This window comes from Drosophila erecta, unplaced genomic scaffold (genome assembly GCF_003286155.1).
Source record: "Drosophila erecta strain 14021-0224.00,06,07 unplaced genomic scaffold, DereRS2 tig00000092-arrow-pilon, whole genome shotgun sequence".
In the NCBI taxonomy this organism is placed as follows: domain Eukaryota; kingdom Metazoa; phylum Arthropoda; class Insecta; order Diptera; family Drosophilidae; genus Drosophila; species Drosophila erecta.
In genome coordinates this window covers 1,220,323-1,240,415 of record NW_020825207.1, presented here as the reverse complement: position 1 = coordinate 1,240,415, position 20,093 = coordinate 1,220,323, and the positions used below count along the sequence as shown (strand labels likewise).

General features: G+C 49.5%; 5 protein-coding genes, 1 long non-coding RNA gene and 5 other non-coding genes across 15 annotated transcripts; 9 read left to right on the top strand and 2 right to left on the bottom strand.

The window, feature by feature from the left end:
- Window positions 1-42: 42 nt before the first annotated feature.
- LOC6548237 (dnaJ-like protein 60) lies at window positions 43-1,067 on the bottom strand. The gene is made up of 4 exons (XM_001976528.3): window positions 872-1,067; window positions 701-812; window positions 319-647; window positions 43-258 (listed from the first exon to the last, which is right to left on the bottom strand). The coding sequence occupies exons 1-4, from the start codon at window positions 913-915 to the stop codon at window positions 90-92; spliced, it is 654 nt and encodes a 217-aa protein (XP_001976564.2). The 5' UTR covers window positions 916-1,067; the 3' UTR covers window positions 43-89.
- Window positions 1,068-1,134: 67 nt separating this feature from the next.
- Window positions 1,135-3,729, top strand: LOC6548238 (RNA polymerase II-associated protein 3). Its single transcript, XM_001976529.3, has 6 exons — window positions 1,135-1,377; window positions 1,431-1,690; window positions 1,749-1,957; window positions 2,090-2,676; window positions 2,734-3,019; window positions 3,074-3,729. The coding sequence occupies exons 1-6, from the start codon at window positions 1,222-1,224 to the stop codon at window positions 3,163-3,165; spliced, it is 1,590 nt and encodes a 529-aa protein (XP_001976565.1). The 5' UTR covers window positions 1,135-1,221; the 3' UTR covers window positions 3,166-3,729.
- Window positions 3,730-4,198: 469 nt separating this feature from the next.
- Window positions 4,199-14,830, top strand: LOC6548239. Of its 5 annotated transcripts, none has more exons than XM_015157199.2 (9): window positions 4,199-4,465; window positions 7,723-7,808; window positions 9,831-11,250; window positions 11,328-11,967; window positions 12,025-12,293; window positions 12,365-13,466; window positions 13,526-14,052; window positions 14,230-14,449; window positions 14,510-14,830. In XM_015157199.2, the coding sequence occupies exons 2-9, from the start codon at window positions 7,784-7,786 to the stop codon at window positions 14,588-14,590; spliced, it is 4,284 nt and encodes a 1,427-aa protein (XP_015012685.1). In that variant the 5' UTR covers window positions 4,199-4,465; window positions 7,723-7,783; the 3' UTR covers window positions 14,591-14,830. The 5 variants fall into 5 exon arrangements, with proteins under 5 accessions (XP_015012685.1, XP_026835672.1, XP_026835671.1 ...); XM_026979871.1 differs by having other exon boundaries at window positions 4,199-4,469; XM_026979870.1 differs by having other exon boundaries at window positions 4,199-4,475.
- A 142-nt stretch (window positions 14,831-14,972) lies between these two features.
- On the bottom strand, window positions 14,973-15,690 carry LOC6548240 (28S ribosomal protein S17, mitochondrial). The gene is made up of 2 exons (XM_001976531.3): window positions 15,472-15,690; window positions 14,973-15,404 (listed from the first exon to the last, which is right to left on the bottom strand). The coding sequence occupies exons 1-2, from the start codon at window positions 15,577-15,579 to the stop codon at window positions 15,045-15,047; spliced, it is 468 nt and encodes a 155-aa protein (XP_001976567.1). The 5' UTR covers window positions 15,580-15,690; the 3' UTR covers window positions 14,973-15,044.
- Window positions 15,691-16,023: 333 nt separating this feature from the next.
- On the top strand, window positions 16,024-18,466 carry LOC6548241 (H/ACA ribonucleoprotein complex subunit 4). The gene is made up of 6 exons (XM_001976532.3): window positions 16,024-16,145; window positions 16,206-16,574; window positions 16,653-16,904; window positions 17,097-17,371; window positions 17,604-18,008; window positions 18,070-18,466. The coding sequence occupies exons 1-6, from the start codon at window positions 16,133-16,135 to the stop codon at window positions 18,280-18,282; spliced, it is 1,527 nt and encodes a 508-aa protein (XP_001976568.1). The 5' UTR covers window positions 16,024-16,132; the 3' UTR covers window positions 18,283-18,466.
- On the top strand, window positions 17,405-17,544 carry LOC6548242. Its single transcript, XR_046757.1, has one exon. It is a non-coding gene; the product is annotated as a small nucleolar RNA snoR639/H1 (small nucleolar RNA).
- A 121-nt stretch (window positions 18,467-18,587) lies between the features above and the next one.
- Window positions 18,588-18,676, top strand: LOC6548243. The gene has a single exon (XR_046758.2). It is a non-coding gene; the product is annotated as a small nucleolar RNA Me28S-Gm1083 (small nucleolar RNA).
- Window positions 18,677-18,824: 148 nt separating this feature from the next.
- On the top strand, window positions 18,825-18,908 carry LOC6547769. The gene has a single exon (XR_046759.2). It is a non-coding gene; the product is annotated as a small nucleolar RNA Me28S-Gm1083 (small nucleolar RNA).
- Window positions 18,909-19,058: 150 nt separating this feature from the next.
- On the top strand, window positions 19,059-19,147 carry LOC6547770. Its single transcript, XR_046760.2, has one exon. It is a non-coding gene; the product is annotated as a small nucleolar RNA Me28S-Gm1083 (small nucleolar RNA).
- A 149-nt stretch (window positions 19,148-19,296) lies between these two features.
- Window positions 19,297-19,380, top strand: LOC6547771. Its single transcript, XR_046761.2, has one exon. It is a non-coding gene; the product is annotated as a small nucleolar RNA Me28S-Gm1083 (small nucleolar RNA).
- A 131-nt stretch (window positions 19,381-19,511) lies between these two features.
- Window positions 19,512-20,093, top strand: LOC113564301. Its single transcript, XR_003407898.1, has 2 exons — window positions 19,512-19,767; window positions 19,961-20,093. It is a non-coding gene; the product is annotated as an uncharacterized LOC113564301 (long non-coding RNA).

Genomic DNA, 20,093 nt, shown 5'->3' with positions numbered 1-20,093 from the left:
GTTTGCCTAGCCTTGAACCAAAACCAAATAAGCAAAAATAGCTATCTGCTTTCACGTTTAATTTGACCAAAGGAAATGTGGAAATGGGATCACTTAGCTGAAGACTGGTTAAAGGGACTCCGCGACATACGGTCCACCATGCGACGCACTTGCTCCTCATTGCCGTACTTCTGGGCATCGGCCACGACTGCGGCATGGTGGGAATTAGCCTCTGCTGAGATTTCGTCCTGGATCTGGCGGCTCAGGTGAAAGGACGACCTGTTGGGATGGTGGATGTTCAGTGTGACTACTTAAGTTCCTTGGTTCATAATCATTCACCTGACGGAGGTGAAGCCAAAAAGTGCCCCTAGGGCACCAAGAGCCATCAGAACCACAGCTACCTGCCAGTTGGAGACCCTCTTGAGACCCCGGATGCCATAATACGGTCCTGGATTGGGATCGTAGTTGGGTCTTACATCCCACGCCTGGCCGGGATTGTCCGTCTCGCCCACCGGACTGCGATCCGAGCGCGGTGGCTGCCACAGCAGGCTGTCATCGTAGTCTCTTCTCCGCTGCGGCTTTATCAGGGTCTTGTACGCCTCGGAGATCTGAACAAAGCGGGCTGTTCTCTCCGGACACGCAGCATTGCTCTTAGCATCTGGATGGTACTGCGGGAAATGCAGGGCTTAGGAGGCTCCCTTGGAATCCTGGAGGTACTTACCAATTTGGAGAGCTGGACAAAGGCATTACGGACCTCTCGGGTGCTGCAGTCATTGCGAATATTCAAAACTTCATAGTGCGTTTCAGGTTTTCTTGGTTTTTCGTGGGAGAAACTGCGCAATTGGCAAATATTTACTTTACATAACAACTTTTCTAGAAGTCACGTCCTTACTTACGCACATGTCCAGCTCGACTAGGGAGGCACAACCTCAGCATTGTGTGCTATATTAGTAATATTTGTGTTCTATCGGATAAAGCATAATTTTTAACTAGAGTTTTCAAAATAAAATCAATCAAAACAAAAACAGCTGATTCAAGGGCTTTTGACCCCAAATACTCTGGCAGCCCTGGCAGCCCTGGAAAGTGGCCGCGACAAAAGAGAGCTGGCAGCGCTGTCCGATGAAACAGCAACTCAGTTGAACTATCGAAAACAGACAGTGCTGCCAGACTGCCGGAGCGTTAGCAACAGAAATAACGAAAATTCATTTAATATTTCTTTAGCCACTTGACAGGGCAACCAGCATGAGTGCACAGGAAAAGGCCTTCGAACTGCAGCGCCAGGTGCGCCAGAACGCTCGGGAGTACGAGAGCTCCGTGAAGGACTTGTACTCCTGGGAGCAAGACATCAAAAACAAGGAGAAAGAACTCCAAAAGGCGCCGCATTCTGCCGCCAATAAGGTAAGCCTTAAATTGCCTGGGATTACTAAGTAAACCTCGAACTTTTAATGCAGGATCTGCCAGTGCGCAGTCATATCAAGTCAGAGAAGTCATCCTCGGCGGCCAGTTCACCCACGGAGAAACAGGACTTACCAGTGGATCCTGTGGCCCAGCAGCACAAGAAGGCCAACGATATAAAGGATCGTGGAAACACCTATGTCAAGCAGGCGGAGTACGAAAAGGCCATCGTGGCTTACTCCACTGCCATTGCCGTCTATCCGCACGACCCCATATACCACATAAACAGGGCCCTGTGCAACCTAAAGCAGGAGCGGTAGGACAGCATAGATTGTTCTGGAAACTTCTTCACTACATCTTCTGTATCCTTGCAGCTTTGAGCTTTGCGTGGAGGACTGCGAGGCCGCCATTGCGCTGGACAAGCTGTGCGTGAAGGCTTACTACCGGCGAATGCAGGCCAACGAGTCGCTGGGCAACAACATGGAAGCCCTGAAGGATTGCACCACTGTGCTGGCCATCGAGCCCAAGAACATCGAGGCCAAAAAAAGCCTGGCCAGGATCAACGAACGTCTGCGCAAGATTGGTAAATACAAACCAACAATCGATCATGTACTTTAAGTTATTACTTGCAGTTGTACAATATTGAGCTATTCATTAATCCGAAGCTAGTTTTTAGACTTATACTATATCCTCGTTTTCTTTGGAATCCTTACAGCCACCAAAAGTGGGCCAAACTTTACGCCCGCTCGTCCTGGTATGATTGACATCTTGCCAATCGAAAAGCCTGTTTATAAGCGCTCAAAGAAGGCAATGCGCCGTGTACCCGTTGTAGACGTGGTATCTCCTCGTGGTACCAGCGATGATAACAACAAACTACGCATTTCGGATGAGGATATAGACAAGATATTTAATAGTAATTGCGGCGCAATTGAGGAGGTGAAAAGAACAAACCCACAGCCAACGCCAGACAGACCAAGTCCAGCCAAAGCTGAGGCCATTGCTGAGACTTCCAAAGAAGCTAAAATTACCAAGCAGTCTGCGGTCAAAGTAGCTCCAGTTGTTAAAGCCCCCAAAGAGACGCTGAAGAATACCAAGATTGTGCCCGAATCCGACAACGAGACTAAGCCAAGTTCCCCCAAAAAGGCGGCTGTCGAGGTGTCCAAGGTTCAGACTGAAGTTTCTCCGCCAAAGACCACAAAACAACACAGCCCAGAAGTCAAGGCGCCAAAAGTCATTACCATGCAAGCTGAAAAAATCGAACAAACATCAAGCAACAACGCAGTGTCACCCAGTCCAATAGAGGTAGGTTCGCTTAAGAACAAAGTCTGGCTATTATTAAACCATATAATTATGATTTAGCGTTCCTTACCGCCTGCACCCACGGGCACTGCACAGTTCCATGTGACCTGGAAGGAGCTGAGCGGACCTCAGAAATACCAATACCTAAAGTCCATTAAAGTGCCGAGTCTGTGTAAGATCCTGGGAGCAGGCTTCGATTCGGACACGTTTGCGGACCTGCTGCGCACCATTCACGACTACTATATACCAAATAAGGAGCCAACCACGGCGGCTGTCCTGCTGGAGATCAGCAAAAATGACGAGTTCACCATTTTGGCCATGCTCATGTCCGCAGAGGAGAAGAAAAGTAGGTGGCAAAACGTATTTTGTTTTGATTTCATATATTTCCCCCTTTTCATAGTGGTTTCGTCCATCTTCAACGCCATCAGGAACTGGCCGAACAAGAATCCAGCTGTGCTCGACAACCTTTTAAAGGAATACGGAGTATCCTAAACCCTGGAATGTTTCAAGTTTAAATGTACTTATGTTGCTTCAAATTGTTAGCTCGAAAACCACACTAAAATACAACGTGGATGTGTAGATAGGATCCCAAAACGTTACGCAGAATGGGAAATTTATTATTTCGACGGTTATAATATACGCTAAGATAAGCACTAGCACACTCGCTGGGCATTTCTCAGTGTGACTCATGTTTTAGCCTAGTATAAGCCGAAAATGCAATGTGCAGAAGACCATTTGAGCAAACAAGCCGTTCTTGCCCGACCAGACCATGAATATTGAATAACCAATTGAGTAATACGAATTAGTGTAATTTACATAAATCAGCGCATTAATTCAATCTGCGAAGCCACCTAAAATGGGACTTCCAGCAAGAACAACAACTCCATTAAGCGACGTTAAGTTGGAAGCGCTGATCAGTCGGTTTATCCGATCCGCGCACATATCATTACAGCGACACCAGTCGCAGGAGCACCAGAAGGGGCCCCCAAAGCCGGAGGGGGAAATCTCGACGAGAACCGCGCATCGAGTCACCCGGGCGGCCCACTAATTGCGTGAGAGCTGCTGCACTAAGCACAGGGGCCGGGTTTTACTTAAGCCCATTGTGCCGCCGCTAGTTATAATTTAATTTACATTTTTCTTAACCAACGCTGGCTGCGATTTATCAATTTCTCGCCGCGAGAGAGTCCGCGAGAGCGCTACATCCAGGGTTGTCGCTCCATCTGGCGCCCGGATAGCTGCCAGTCGAGCTGGATCCATTCGAGTGATGGAATGGTGATCGCAGACTGATATGTACCCTGTTCTGGCTTTTGAACTATCAGTCAAATATCTTCATCATCGCATAATCCAGTTGCCGATGCAGAACCGCTTTATATAAGGTAAATCTATAACGAGTATGTTTCTATTTTCGATAAATCCCGCCCAGCTGCCGTTCCACGGAGCCCGAAGCTCCAAGCTGCGATCTCCAAGCCGCGATCTCCAGGCGCAGTGGCAACCCCCGACAGAGCCGCGCTCCGAAGAGACCGATTCCGAGTCCAAGCGAGCGAGGTGGAACGGGAATCGAGCGAGCTGGGGCTATCGCTCATTCGAGATTTGCTGTCGAACCGACTTGGTGCAGTCGCTCCGCGGATCCGAGATCGCGGTTATTCGGGGGAATCGAGAGAGGCGGCTAGTTGGCGCGACTTTAGAGGCAGTGCATCGAGTATACGGAGCGTAAAACACCGACTTTAACCGACATCGACACAGTAAAGCCACAGATTCGTAAACAATCACAGTAACGGCGCTTCGTGCGAGTGTAAGTGAGTGTAAGTGTGCGGGTGTGCCAGTGTGAGTGCGACTAATTTGAAGGCGACTTTAGCTAATCCAAGATCTACACCAATCGCCCAGTGATCAAATGCATCCAATCCCATGATCCAATAGCCATGCTGGTAATTATTCTGTGCAAGAAAAGCGAGTGAAACATGTGCGAACCAGAAGAGTGAAGTGTGAAGCGGCGATTTCTCTGCCGTGACAAGTGTAGGGGCAGCCACTGTGGCGTATACGTAACCCCGAATCTGGCCAAAATCGGTGCACCCAGCCACACATCTGTACACTCGTACAGCGAGACAATGGCCCAGCCTCCCACTGGAAATCGAATGGCAATCAGCCGTAGTTCCCCCTTCGTTGTTCGGTGTTTGGTGTTTGGTGTTCGGTGTTCGATGTTCGGCGTACTTAAAAAACAATAAGAATGCGGCAGAAACGGGTTTCATTCTGCATTATTTATCGCTTTTGTTTGCCGTCGCCAAGTGCACGTCTTCATTCCATTAGTTCCATCGGAGATTACTCCGATCTGCCACTATATCTTCGGCTCAGCCTGTGCCAAGCACACAAAACCAGCAGAAACAGCCAAGCCACAAAACACACGAGAAGATCGGCAAAATAAAGGCAAACAGCTAAAACGTGTCCCATAGCCCAAAAAGACGCTCGCGACGAGCCATCGGGCCAAGACATAAAGTCAACCGGTTGGTTTGCTTTTCGAGCACCAGCCACAGTAACAGAAAACAGAAAAAACAGAAAAAAACAGAAAAATACAGAAAAAACGGAAAAAACAGAAAATCAGAGAGCTGTATGTAAAATTCAGAAGAAAAAAGTCCGGCAAAAACGCGCCGAGATACTTATAAATAACAATCTAGATGGCAAAGAAGGGGCTCTGGCTCCGAAAGCTGTTTAGCATAGTTTATTTTGGCGCTAATGGGCGGGGGAGGGGCCGAGATCCGGCTAACTGGAAACCAAGCCGAAAAGATGCTAAATATGCGATCAATAACAAATAAGAAATAACAAATGGAATATTCCATGCCATCCCGATCGAGCGCCGACTTTCTTTTCTCTTTTCCCGCATTCGCCAGATTCGCATTCCAAATGAAATCCTAACATTGAGTTCACTTTCGGGTTTAACCAGGGCGTTATCACTCCTTGAGTCACTCGCTTCCGTCCTAACGCACTTCCGTCCTGGCGTCGCAGATCGCACAGATCCACATAGATTCGTGGAAATATGCGCTCCTCCAACAGACCAGATCAGTGCTCCCATGCTTGACCGCTTGGTTAGGCCGTCGGTGCTAATTCCCCTTCAAACCGAGGAACATCTTGATAATCTCAGCTGGATTTTGGGCTGGCTGGTCAAATTGAAGTCATGGGTTCCAGATTTTGGCCATAGTAGTGCGGCGGTGTGCTGGCCATAATTGACTTGTTGGCCGAGTGAATCCCATGCCAGCGGCAATTAGCACAAAAACAACATACTCGTACCAAATACAATTTATTCATATTTATGGCTCAATTCCAACGCCGCTTACGTGCAATCGTGTTTTTGAGCCGCCGCACGCCATTTGAGAGCACTATAGGTCGCTCGCAGATTTGCTTTATTTGTTTATTGAAATGCTAATAAAACGCTAAATGCGCCGGCATGATGAGGCGGCCGATTCGGCGAATGCCACCGTCCACCGTCAGAGCCCCAGAAGCCTCAAGGATGAGCTTAGGCCACGGTTCAGTCTCTTGTGCAGTCCATCGCCCTGCGAGTCCAAAGCACAAGAAGCCAACTTCCGACTCCGTCATAGAGACGGCGAGGCAGCAATCAATAGCCGGATGGCTACAGGTTTCTTTGGATTTATTTTGTTTTCATTTGTGCTGGCATCTTCAAGTGAAACTCGAGTCACGATCGCGAGTTTGTTTTCGGTGGGGTTTATTTTTAGTTGCCCTGCCGCCGACTAAATCAAATCACTTGAGCATTTCATCTTATTGTTATAGGAGGAAGCGTTCTTTATCCGACGGGCAAACAGCCCCGGGACAAGTCTATCCGCACAAACATACATGAAAGCCAAGGCGTTAATTCAATCAAAATCATTGCGACAGCCAGCCATGACAAAGCGGAGGCAAAGTCCCGCTTCAGAAACCACTTTCGGTCATCGGATCGCTCGAGCGAAGAGCTAAAATCGATCCAAGGCTGGCCAGAGACGATTACGAAACCCACAAGTCACCACAAGCCACCCGATCGCCTCGATTTCGGCCAACTAACGCAGATCCCTTAAAGTTGCGCATACGCCGCGTGTGCCGAAACACCTTTTGTAGCATACATTTTGGCTTATCTGCGCTGCAATGTAGTGCCCGGCTTCCAGCCAGCTTGCCCGCCAAACAACTGGGCTCTGTGCCATTCGGCGCACTCTCATCCACTGCAAATCGGGAGTCACGTGCTCCCTGCGAATTAGCAGACGCTCCACATCGGATGAACATGAAATAATGATGAAGTCGAGGCGCTCAGAGGCGGATAAGCCCCTCGCAGACGTCGCAGAGTTCCGTCGAAATCGCCTCTATCCCCAGTACTTATCTGGCACTGGTTTCTTTTTTTGCGTTGTTCTGATGCCAGACATCCCAGATATCAACTTGCAGTACAAACATATGCCTGTATTCTGCATCGCAGCAGTCACATTCGCACGCAGACCTCGTGTTTTGTGTACTTTCCGACTTGGGGGAGGATTTCTTTGGGAATTCGTGGTGATCTTGTGCCCATTTCCGATTGGGAATCATGCATTTAGGCATTAGACTAGTGCTAGGCATTTATATATGCACCTAAAAGAGCTGGAGGAGTCAGCTGTCATATAGGAATATGGGATCTAGAAACTATGGTTCACCATTGTCATTAGTAGGTTTAAAACTTTTCACTGCCTGTGGCTATAAAACAAGATTGTCAAGGGAAACTTTTTGGCATAATTCTAATCCGGTGCTTATCACCGGAAATTAAAGGGTAAAGCTCTCAGTAAAAAAAAAAAAAAAATATATATATATATATTTTTCTTTTCCAGACGTATTACGAGTTGAAGAAAGGAAAACGGTTTTAGGCAGTTTTATGCGCATTGAAATGCAAGAATTAAGCTGACTTTGTTCTACTTAGTGAATGCCTGATAAGGTTAATCGTTGGTGTACTCCAATTTTAACATTTCAACATTTCCCTCGAAAATTCGTCCACTTGGAACTTGAGATCACCGCCAGCAATTCATGGTCGCGTTGTTCTGCTCTTTATAGACCCACCCGACCGCCAGTCATGCTGTAGCCACCTGACAGGATGCTCTGAAGTAACTCGAATATGGACCTTGATTTCTTCGAACTCTGTAAGTACAAAGCGCCCAAATCGACTGCCAAACCCATTCAATTACCACAAGTGTTTGAGCCCGCATCCAAATGGGGTCCTTGCAGTGGCCCCATTGAAGGCTGGCCCGGCTCTCCTCGTCATTGACAGCCAAAGTGGATACTAGAAATAGACAAATCGGGGAAGGGGTGCCTCTGGCCCTCAAATACTCTTGGCCAGGAAGGGCAACCCACATTAGTACCCGCATTCGACTTCATTTGCTGCTATGAAGACGAACACTTTAAATCCTACCGATGAAAGTTGATAGCCTTGGTTCTAAGGAATAAAGGGAAGGGGATGCAGGATTATGGCTGTACTGCCTCATTTCCAGCAAAATCTATAACCACCTGAGCCATTGAAACATAAATTGATTTAATGTAGAGCTCATTCATCCCAGAAACCCAAAGATCCGCCTAGAGTATTTGAAATAAACAAGCAATAGACCCCGAAGTCAAAGGTTCTGCTGTTGTAGGAGTACACCCACCTACAAAGGAGCAGGCGGACGAGGCAATCAGGATATATGATAGCTGGAACCGTTTAATATATTCCCATACAATGCCGACTGCCTGGGATTTGCATGCCACTTGGGCGGCACACGAAAGGAGCGCAGGTTGTTTGATCAATAACCCGACTCCGGGGGACGGAAGCCCAAATATTTGCACTCCGGCTATGATTCCGCAGGCCGCAGTCAGTGCCCAGATGTTTCCTGTCCATGTGCGACGTGTCGCGAGTGCCTAAGAGTGACTAAGCACATACTAGAGATAGCCCATCACCCTGTCCCACAAACTTGGAGATTGTGGAAGCAGTTTTCCAGAACCAGGAGCGTTTGCGAACATAAATACCGCAGAACAGTTGCACAAACAGTAACTGCGATCCAAGCCCTGAAGACGATGATCTGCTGCTGGGGTTTCGCCGATCCGAGGGCTCCCATTTTCATTCCGAGCAATTAGGTTTCGTTTTCATCGGTTGGTTACCATGCCGATCCGTTGGCAGTGGACTCCAGCGTTTGATTATTAGTTTTACGGCCCGTTTCGGGCATTTTCGCTGCTCAGCCAGTTGTGAAGAGTGCATCAACCGTATGCTCGCTCATACGTGCGTTAGATAATTGTTCCATCGGATGCAGCGGATCGCAGCAGCAACAGCAGCAGCAGCAGAAGCAACAGCAGCAGAAGCAGCAGCAGCAGCAGCAGCATCGAAGCCGAATTGGAAATCCCATGATGTCTGCATGGAAGCTGGCAGTTAGAGCCAGCTAACTTGGCCATCAGTTCGGCCGAGGCAACCCGTGCTTTGGAGTCCTGCAGAGGAATCGCCCATTAGCTATGGACTATCCCAAGAACTTGAGCGGTAACGCATAAGCACAGCATAATAACCCGAGTCCCCCAACCGAGGCACCTGCATAAATTACACAACTCACTTTCGGCACGTCAACAATCCGTTTGCCCAAGTATCGATCAAACAGAGCGGGAATTTCAGGGCTTATCAGCGGCTGCTCCCCGTTCCCAGTGCCCCGAATCCGAGTCCGAGTCCGCACCAAAAAACGAATATTTTGATTCAACTATAATTATCTGCGGACTGGTTGGTGGCTGGTAGACGCCCCCTCGGAAACGTGCCACACTTAATTTCCCCATAATTGAAATGTTTTTCTGCCATTCTGATTTGCAGTCTGAGCAGCTCGCGATTCCCGGACTTTGCTCTACTTCGAAAGATAATAAAATATTGGATGTCAATATTTACTCCTAACCCCCGTGGCACTGGATATAGAATTTGTATATTTCTCCGGAACGGAGCTGGCTACTTGAGATCTGCAGGGCCCAAGTAGCAGTGGGTTCCCAGTAGTTCTACTTGTAAAATTAAACCACATTTATGCAACTCTGAGCTCCTCACTCAGGACTATTTAGATTTCTGTAGTTTCCCAAGTAATTCCCAAGTAACATACATACTTGGAAACATACCAAACTTATACTGGTTTCCCCTGAACTAATCAGCACGTTTTGCACGGTTGCAGCTCCCCAAGATCTGGATGACATAAACAGCGATGGCATGGACCATCTGGATCTGCTGGTGCAGGGGGCCTTCGACGATGGCATCCAGCTAGGCCACAGTGGCCTCAATGGGCACCTGTCCGCCGGGGGAGGAGTGCACTCCCACATGGACTCGCCGCACACCCCGCCCATGAACGGCTTGGATGCCCACCTGAGCAACTCCGGCCGCGTGGGCCTGTCCACGCCCGTGGCGGCGCAGGTCCAGAGCCACGTGCATCCGCAGCTGCCGGAGAGTCCGCCGGACTCGCAGCCCGCCTACAGCCCGCTGGGCGAGGCCCACGGGATGGCCATGCCGCTCCAGCGAGAGCTGATCTACCCGGGTCTGGCGCCCATGCAGCACCAGGCCAGCGTGCTGCAGACGGATCTGGGCCAGTACGCCTCCCCTCCGCAGCAGCAACACCACTTTGCGGCTCCTCAGACCGATGTGCGGATCAAGCACGAGTCCGAGCTCATCATAAGCCCGAGCAACTTGCTCGGCCACCAGCAACAGCAGCAGCAGATGCAGCAGCAGCAGCAGCAGCAGCAACTAAACGAGCAGATGTTCGCCCCACACCAGCAGCACCAGGACGAGATGCTCTACTACGACAATGGAGCCGGGGCGGGGATGTACGCGTCCGGCAGCTACCAGAACCTGTCCACCTGCACCCTAACCTCCGCCCTGGGACTGGGGGATCGCGTCCAGGTGATCGGCACCAGCCAGTTGTCCCTGAACCGCGTGTCCGCGCCCTCGACGCCCGTGCACTCCTTGTCGCGCAAGCGCAAGATGTCCACGCAGCTGGATTGCCCGGAGTTTGCCAGTGCTCCCAAAGTGGATGCGGGCCTGCAGATGAGTCCCCTGCGCGCCTCCCACCACTCGCTGGCCACGCCCACCCCGGCGCCCTCCCACTGCTCCGCCTCCGTCTCGCCAGCCCTGTCCGCCGTGAACTCCCAGGCGGACAACAGTCTGGACGGACAGCCTGGCGGCGTGGTCACAGGTTCCGGTTCCGGTTCGGGATCGGGTTCGGGATCCGGCAGCGAGGCGGGCGATCCGGCGGGAGGCCAGTGCATCCGGTTCAACGCCTTCCAGCCGGAGAACTGGCACAAGCTGTTCGACCAGAGCCTCCAGGAGCTGTCTGTGATCTACTACCGCGTGGACGCGGACAAGGGCTTCAACTTCAGCGTCTCGGACGACGCGTACGTGTGCCAGAAGAAGAACCACTTCCAGGTTACTTGCCATGCGCGCCTCCAGGGCGATGCCAAATTCGTGAAGACACCGTCCGGCTTCGAGAAAATCAAATCCTTCCACTTGCATTTCTACGGCGTCAAGTTCGAGGCGCCCAACCAGACGATCCGCGTGGAGCAGAGCCAGTCGGATCGCTCCAAGAAGGCCTTCCATCCCGTTCCGTGAGTACACCTCCCTTCGAAAGCTCGCACACATATAATCCATAAAAACCATAATCCATAATCAACTCCTCCCACAGCATCGATCTCCAGAAGCACATCGTCAGCAAGATCACCGTGGGTCGTCTGCACTTCTCGGAGACGACGAACAACAACATGCGCAAGAAGGGTCGTCCCAATCCGGAGCAGCGCTTCTTCCAGCTGGTGGTGGGTCTGCATGTGCACACGATCTCCGGCAACTTCCCGGTGGTGAGTCACGGCAGCGAGAAGATCATCGTGCGAGCCTCCAATCCGGGTCAGTTCGAGTCCGACGTGGATCTGTGCTGGCAGCGAGGTCTGACCCCGGAGTCGGTCTTCCACACGGGCCGCGTGGGCATCAACACGGATCGCCCGGACGAGAGCCTGGTGGTCCACGGAAACCTCAAGGTGTCCGGCCACATTGTCCAGCCGAGCGACAGTCGCGCCAAGCAGGAGATCGGCGAGCTGGACACCTCCGTGCAGCTGCGCAACCTGCAGAAGATCCGGATAGTGCGCTACCGCTACATGCCGGAGTTCGCCGTGCACTCCGGTCTCCGGCGGGAGAGCGACACCCGGGAGATCGAGGACACTGGGGTGATTGCGCAGGAGGTGCGCGAGGTCATCCCAGACGCAGTGCAAGAGGCTGGCAGCGTGGTGCTGCCCAATGGAAACGTGATTGAGAAATTCCTGCTGGTCAATAAGGTGGAACACATGCGCAATTCCCCTAAACGCCTTACTAACATTTGAACCCTTCTCAAGGACCGCATCCTGATGGAGAACATCGGAGCCGTCAAGGAGCTGTGCAAGGTGACCTGCTCGCTGGAGACGCGCATCGAGCACCTGGAGCGTGCCAACATTGGCCAAAACAGCCATCAACTGCGTGCCAAGGATCTGCTGGAGCCGCGCTGCATCCTGCCGGAGCGAGCAGCCATGACGTCCTACGGCAGTCGGCGGGACGGCTACGAGATCTGCTCCAGCCGCTCCCTGCAGATCGTCATCTTCCTGCTGATCATCGTCATGGCAGCCTGGTAAGTTGCAGCTTGGAGCAACGCCCTGCAGGGTTAGCAAATCAAATATCCACCTTTTCCTCATCTTTCAGCCTCGCTGCGGTGTCCACCCTGTACTTTGTGGAGCACAACAAGCAGCAGCAGCCGGACGGCTTCTTTGGCGCCGGGATGTTCCGCCAGGAGGCGGGTCCAACGCACCTGAGCGACGAGGAGCGCCACTACTTCCACAACCTGCACACGCTCTTCAAGAACAAGACACACGGACCCTGGCCAATGCGACAAATGTACGCCACCAGCACCTCGCGTCCGCCCGGATCCCGGCTAGCCGAGGAGGAGGCGGAGGACCTGGCAGCGGTGCTGACCAAGCCACAGGTGTCCACTGGCCAGCAGCAGCAGAGTCTTAAACACGGGGTCATCACGACGACGGCACCGCGATTCAGCAACAAGACCATTAGCAGCAAAAAGGGCAAGTGGCCGCCCACCCAGGAGGTGCTGCGTCAGGCGGCGGGTCAGAAGCTGCACCTACCTCAGCCGGTGCATGTGGTTCCTGCTGCTCCAGCGAAGGTTCCTCCAGCTGCTCTGAACGATACAGTGGCCTCCACGGAGAAGCCACCCCAGGCCATTCCTCTGCCTCAGGACTTCGAGAATAACTCCATCGACATCGATGCCCAGCAGAAGCAGTCCCAGCTGAAGCTGCACGAGCACATCGTGGTAGTGGGCACCATCGCCAGTCCTGCCTCAGATGCCTACGATTCCAATTCCCCATCCGCCGCCGCCCATCCTATTCGCAAATTCAACCCCGGAACCGTCTACACCCACGTCTACAAGACGGTATCGCCCCCAACGGCCAATCTGGCTCTGACCACCAACAAGGTGAGCACCGAGTCCGCCCAGAGTCCACTAGCCCAAGCCCTGGACGTGCCGCCTCCGGCTCTTCCCGTGAGAAACAGCAGCGACAATCCCGATGCGCTGGACCTGCAGAACCTGAGCAACACCAACGAGTCAGTGGACAACCCCATCACACAGGTGTTCGGGTTCGAGTACCAGGAATCGGGCTTGCGGGAGTCCAATCTGGGCAGGCGGTCTGCCAGTCAGCGGAGTCTGGAATGGATCAGGCAGAAGGCCATCAAGACGGCCGTCTTCGGGCAGCCGGCGGAGTGCAATGGGGATGAGTCGGTTAGCGATAATTGTCAGGTAGGCTTTAGCAGGAATAACGCACGTCAAGTGGCTATAACATGTGATATCCTCTCCAGTCCGTTTGCTTTGAGGAACTGCCGCCGACTCAGCCTCAGCCAGACAACGTGGATGCCAATGTGAAGGAGCAGCACGTGGAGGACGATCTGCAGTCGGCGGAGGAGCAGGAACACGATACGGACATCGTAGAAACCCAGCCCGCAGCCTCTATAGGCAATGAGACCTCCGCCGTTCTGGAGGCCCAGCCGGGATTCCTGGGCAAGAGCTCACACAGCACCGACGCCCTGAACAAGATGCTTCCCCAGCAGACCGAACCGGTGGCAGCAGACCGAGCCAAGGACGATCCCGTCTACCGCCTGGTGCAGTCTGCCTCTGGACAGGATCAGGGGCCCAAACCCGACGAGTCTGTGCTGCCGCCCTTCCAGCTGGACTGCTGGAGTGTGGCCAGTTGCGTCCTGGCGGCCCAGTACAACCACACCATTGACGTGGAGCAGTTCTGTCCCACCTTGGGCAGTTACCTCAATGTCAGCTATGTGGTTCCGGTGTCGCGATATCTGCAGGCTAGTAGTCTGGAGCTCCATCTGAGGTTAGTTGATGATTCTACAATAGAAGTATCCGAAGTATCTCAAAGATACTGTTACTACTTTCCATCACAAATACTATATGTTTTCAGATACTGAATCATAATAGCTTTTGCCATTATATGGCAAAGTTCCAAGGACCTTCACAATCATATACTTTAATTACCATCTATATCCAACAGCTCCAACAAGCCGCTGCAGTGGTCCATCTGCGTCGATGAGGATCAGGCCAAGCCGAGTGCCAATGCCCAGCTAAACGAGGACGATGAGGCCGAGTCCACCAGCGGGGTGAAGATCCTCAAGCAGCAGGGCAAGAACAAACTGAGCCTGGCCCTGGATCTTCCTGCCCGTGGCTACTTCCTACGGGAGTTTATGCTCCGCGCCAGCCACGACCTGGAGCAGGTGAGTTATCCGGGCCCATTCACGCAAAATCCAGCGGCTCTAGTCTTCTTTTTGTTGCAGCAAAAACTGTGCGACGACAACGCTCACCTGGCAAACCCCATACTCCAGTACAACTTTAGGATCGTAAGAGAATGTGATTAGTATACAGCTTAATTTATGGCACGGACCCAATCTGAACTCCAAAAATATGTGCGTGTGCTGCATGTTTCGATGTTGCGGATGTGTCCTGGCACCCAACGCGGAAAAATCTTTTGAATTAGGAAAATTCAAAAATAAAATAATCAAAAACTGTTGATCAGCGAGCGGAAGTTGAAAATAAATACATTTATACGTATAGAAAACAAATCATCAATAAATGCAAAACAATTATCGACCATTTAATAAAATATGTAGAGAAATGTTTTAAGCCCGCCTTTTTAATTCCTACTAGTCCTATAAAATATTCCTAGTAATTCAAAACCTACGAAAATATAAAATACTACTATTCAATTCCTTGGCCATTTTATAATAAAACCCAGAAACGTACGTACGTCATAATAATGCACTTTACTATTAAACAAAAGGGAAACTTAACAGATAAACGAGCGGCGACCTTCTAGACGGCGAACGGCTGGTCCTTGCCATCCTCGTGGTACTTGATGTATGTTTCCCCGTGGGTGAAGTCCTTGGTTCCCTCCAGGCGACCTCGGGGCGGTGCCTTCTCGTAGTCGAAGCCCTTCTCCGACTTGCCGAACAACTGGTTGGCCATCTCGATGTCCTCGCGGTACTTGCCCACGACCACCTTCTTTCCAGTGAGTGGGTCCGTTATGTCACCCAGCGGATAGACCACTTTTTCCACGTTGTGCGTGATGAGGCGGGTGAGGCGCTCGGGGAGTTCCCGTATCAGGACCACGTCCCCGGTCTTGCACACCTTCTGCGGGTCGTGGGCGAAGTAGAACTCGTCCTTCTTGAAGTACTGCGAGTAAAGTACATGAAAATATATGAAATCTTGTTGGGCGAGATCTTATGTATGTTTTGCCCACCATATTCAGGTTCTTGTCAAGCACCATGCGGCGAATGCGGATCTTGGATGCATTCTGCTTGATGCAGGGCATGCACTGACCCATTAGTAGGAGTCCTCGCCTCGACATTACGCTGCAGGACTTTAATTTAAAAGTTTAGAAAAATAAACAACCGGTTGGAAAATACAGCTGGTAGATTAATCGCGATAGTATCGATTGCGTTTGGGACTATCAATTTTTCGATAGAAAGAAACAGCTGTTTTTTATTTAAAAATTCCCGCCACATGCAATCAGCAAGCAAGCCTGTGTTAAGAAATAGGATAGGTGTACATTTCATAAAAAAAAAGCAAATGGTAAAAGTAGAAATATAGAAGCTATAGAAGCAAGTAGAAGCTATAAACAACATATTTTCTGAACTGAATATTTAATGTTTACTTTAACATTTAAAAACTTATTTTGCTTACAAATACTATAAAATACAGAGATTTGCTCACGAGACATATCGCACGATTCCCATGTACGTATCGATATCTGCATACAATGCAGTGCTGGGCAGAGCTATCGTCGCACTTATCGATAGACCGCGCGCTCCACGTGTTTTTCTTCCATTTTCTCGCAGCGCGCAACACGTGCGGAGGTTTCTCTCCGTCTATTAGTTGATTTAGCAGAAAACGTAGATAAGATGGCCGACGTGGGTAAGTCTCACATGTGATGAATTAAAGGAGTGCCCAATTAAACGGACTATGCGCCCACAGAAGTACGCAAGGAGAAGAAAAAGAAGAAGATCAAGGAGGAGCCCTTGGACGGCGATGACATTGGCACGCTGCAGAAGCAGGGCAACTTCCAAATCAAGCCCTCTTCCAAGATCGCCGAGCTGGACACCTCGCAATGGCCGCTGCTCCTGAAGAACTTCGACAAGCTGAACATCCGTTCCAACCACTACACTCCGCTGGCCCACGGATCGTCGCCCCTGAACCGCGACATCAAGGAGTACATGAAGACGGGCTTCATCAACCTGGACAAGCCGTCTAACCCCAGCTCCCACGAGGTGGTGGCCTGGATCAAGAAGATCCTCAAGGTGGAAAAGACTGGCCACTCCGGCACGCTGGATCCCAAAGTCACGGGTAAGTAAAGCGCATGTTCACCTCCCCCCATAGAAACCTAACCTCATTGTGTGCCGCGTGTTTTTTTTTTTCTGGCAGGTTGCCTGATTGTCTGCATTGACAGGGCCACCAGGCTGGTAAAGTCCCAGCAGAGCGCCGGCAAGGAGTACGTGGCCATTTTCAAGCTGCACGGAGCCGTGGAGTCAGTGGCCAAGGTGCGTCAGGGCCTGGAGAAGCTGCGTGGTGCCCTCTTCCAACGACCTCCGCTCATCTCTGCCGTAAAGCGTCAGTTGCGCGTTCGTACTGTCTACGACAGCAAGCTGTTGGACTACGATGAAAACCGAAATATGGGTAAGTCAGAAATTTCGTTTGTCTATTTTCGCACAGAGCTGATGCGTCGCTGCTGGATTAGTTTATCCTGCAGAGGTGCAGCCCGCTCAAGATAGTGAAACACCAGTATTTGCCTGACCACGCAAATGCACAATGTAATTGTTAAAACCTCTTCTCTTTTTCTCCTCCAATTCTGCCTACTCACGTGCTCAGGTGTTTTTTGGGTTAGTTGCGAGGCCGGCTCCTACATCCGTACCATGTGCGTCCATTTGGGTCTCGTACTGGGTGTCGGTGGTCAGATGCTGGAGCTCCGTCGTGTCCGCTCTGGCATTCAGTCCGAGCGCGATGGTATGGTGACCATGCACGATGTTTTGGACGCCATGTGGCTGTACGAAAACCACAAGGACGAGTCTATGCTGCGACGTGTGATCAAGCCGCTAGAAGGTCTGCTGGTCAACCACAAGCGCATTATTATGAAAGACAGTTCGGTAAGTTTGGCACTCAGTTGCCGTTTACGAAGTACCCCATGATATTAAGCCGGCAGGTGCTTGCAATCCCCACGGGCACCTGTGACTATGATTGGGAACAACAAAGCTTCTGATGTGTGTATGTTGGGCAGCGCTCTTATACTGCGCGCTTGACAAAGAATATTCGGTCGACATTTCCTCTACCAAAAATTAACCCCTTATGGTATCAACTAACAGCCTCTTTTTTCTCCAGGTCAACGCCGTTTGCTATGGTGCCAAGATTACATTGCCCGGTGTCCTGCGCTACGAGGATGGCATTGAGATCGATCAAGAGATTGTTATTTGCACCACCAAGGGCGAGGCCATTTGCCTGGCCATCGCCCTCATGACCACAGCCACCATGGCCTCTTGTGACCATGGTGTGGTGGCCAAGATCAAGCGAGTGATCATGGAGCGCGACACATACCCGCGCAAGTGGGGATTGGGCCCAAAGGCGTCGGCCAAGAAGGCGCTCATTGCCGCCGGCAAGCTAGACAAGTTCGGACGGCCCAATGAAAACACACCGAAGGAGTGGCTGACTGGTTATGTCGATTACAATGCCAAGAAGCCAGCAGCTCAAGAAGTTTCCCCCTCGAATGGCACCAGTGAACCCAGCAAAGTAAGTTTTTGGAATTAATTTCATTCCGCTGTTCAGTTGCTAAATGAATGTGTTTCTTCAGCGCAAGTTAAGCACCTCCAGCGTTGAGGAAACTGCGGCGGCCGCGGTATCCGACGAGACTCCTTCCAAGGACAAAAAGAAGAAGAAGAAGAAGCACAAGGGCGATGAGGAGGCCCCAGAAGCTGCTGAGGAGGAGGCAGAGCCAGTAGAGAAGGAGAAGAAAAAGAAGAAGAAGAAGGACAAGGATAGGGACAGAGACGAAGCTCAGGAATAGAAATCTAAAGTTTCTGTAGGATTAGGTATTAAAGAGAACTCTACGCTTTTTTGTAGAGGCACCTACCAATTGCTAGCTGTTAGGTTTAAGGAGTGTTTTTATGTGTAGAAGTGCATACCAATTACAAATGCATTTAAGTGACATTCGCAATGCAATAAATTGTATATTTTATTGTGGAACTCTATCGCAAGTTTTTAAGGACTCAGTTTTTCTTTAGGTTTTTCAGTTAGAAAGGCAGGGCTGTGCAAACTAAAGGTGAGTTTGATATTATATATTTGAGTGCCTTCAAGTGTAGCTTTCGCTTGCGTTATCTGATGAGCAATAACTTTCGCCCCTAGCTGAAAAATGAAACTTCTCATGTTGAATGCGAGATTGGTCTTACTGAAGATAACGCAAAATGGGAGAGCTCATTTCAGTTGCTGACTTTTTATTAACTTAATTATTTCCGTTTCTTGTAGCTTGGAGTTCTACTCAAAGGACAAAGTGGAGTGACAGTGAACATATGGTTAGTCTCTATTTGAATGCCATTTTATAATGTAATAGTTCTGATGAGCATTAACTTTCGCCCCTATCTGAAATTGAAACTTCTCTTGTTGAATGCGAGATTGGTCTTACTGAAAAACTAAAAACTATAAGACCATGTGGGCTATCTTTATATAAATCCTATTTAAATTAAATTCCAATATCTATTTACAGATCAGCCGAAGAAAAACTTTAAACGTGCTTTGAATAAACATAGGAATTAAGGTAAGCAACCATTAATTTAAAATTGTTTCCCTTCTTATGATGAGCATTAACTTTCGCCCCTATCTGAAATTGAAACTTCTCATGTTGAATGCGAGATTGGTCTTACTGAAAAGAATTCCGCTTGAAAAACACGAAAATATATTTCAAAGTATTCTAACCAAATTTTTCGATTCTCTTTCCAGATTTTTTAACCAGGTGATGCGGCATATGGACTCCATTTTCGATAAAAGAGGTAAATATCGAATTAATAAATGCCACTAAAATGTTTTTAAAGTGATGAGCATTAACTTTCGCCCCTATCTGAAATTGAAACTTCTCCTGTTGAATGCGAGATTGGTCTTACTGAAATGCCGCACATTTAAAAACAAGCCGAAATCTTTTCAAACGTCTTTCTAAATAAGTGTTACTATATCTTTTCAGATGGGTTCAAGAAGAGATGTTTAAAAAAAATGTAATGCCTCAGGAATCATAAAAGGTAAATATGCCTGAAACTAAATAGTTTCTTTGCGAGAATCTTACGTTTTGTTTTAAAACCTTTCTGAATCTTAACTGATGTAAAAGAAAAGCTGAATTATGTGGCATGATTTTCACATTAACCGCAACAAAATCCTACTCCAATAGGTCCTACTGACAATTCTCGCAAAACTAATGCATATGCCCAATATAATAACAACCTCGCCTAACAATTGACTCTCCTTTACCTTTCCAGTTCGCATGGCATGTTGTTGCGAAAATAAGGTAAATAAAAAAAGCTCGTTTGAAATATTTCTAGTGAAAATGTTGAAATAAAAAAACTGATTTATGTGGCATGATTTTCACATTAACCGCAACAAATCCTACTCCAATAGGTCCTACTGAATATTTTCACAAGAAACGAAAGATGTGTTTTAACCAGACATGATTTTAAGTGTAGTGTTTCTTCTAATTGCAGTTGTGCTTTTGACGACTTTCCACTGACTTTGCCGCAATTCAATTCCGTTGCATACACTTTTTCCAGGTACAGTACTGCCCAAGACATCAGAATTAGAATCCTTAAAAATCGAATAAAAGAAAACCAAAGCACG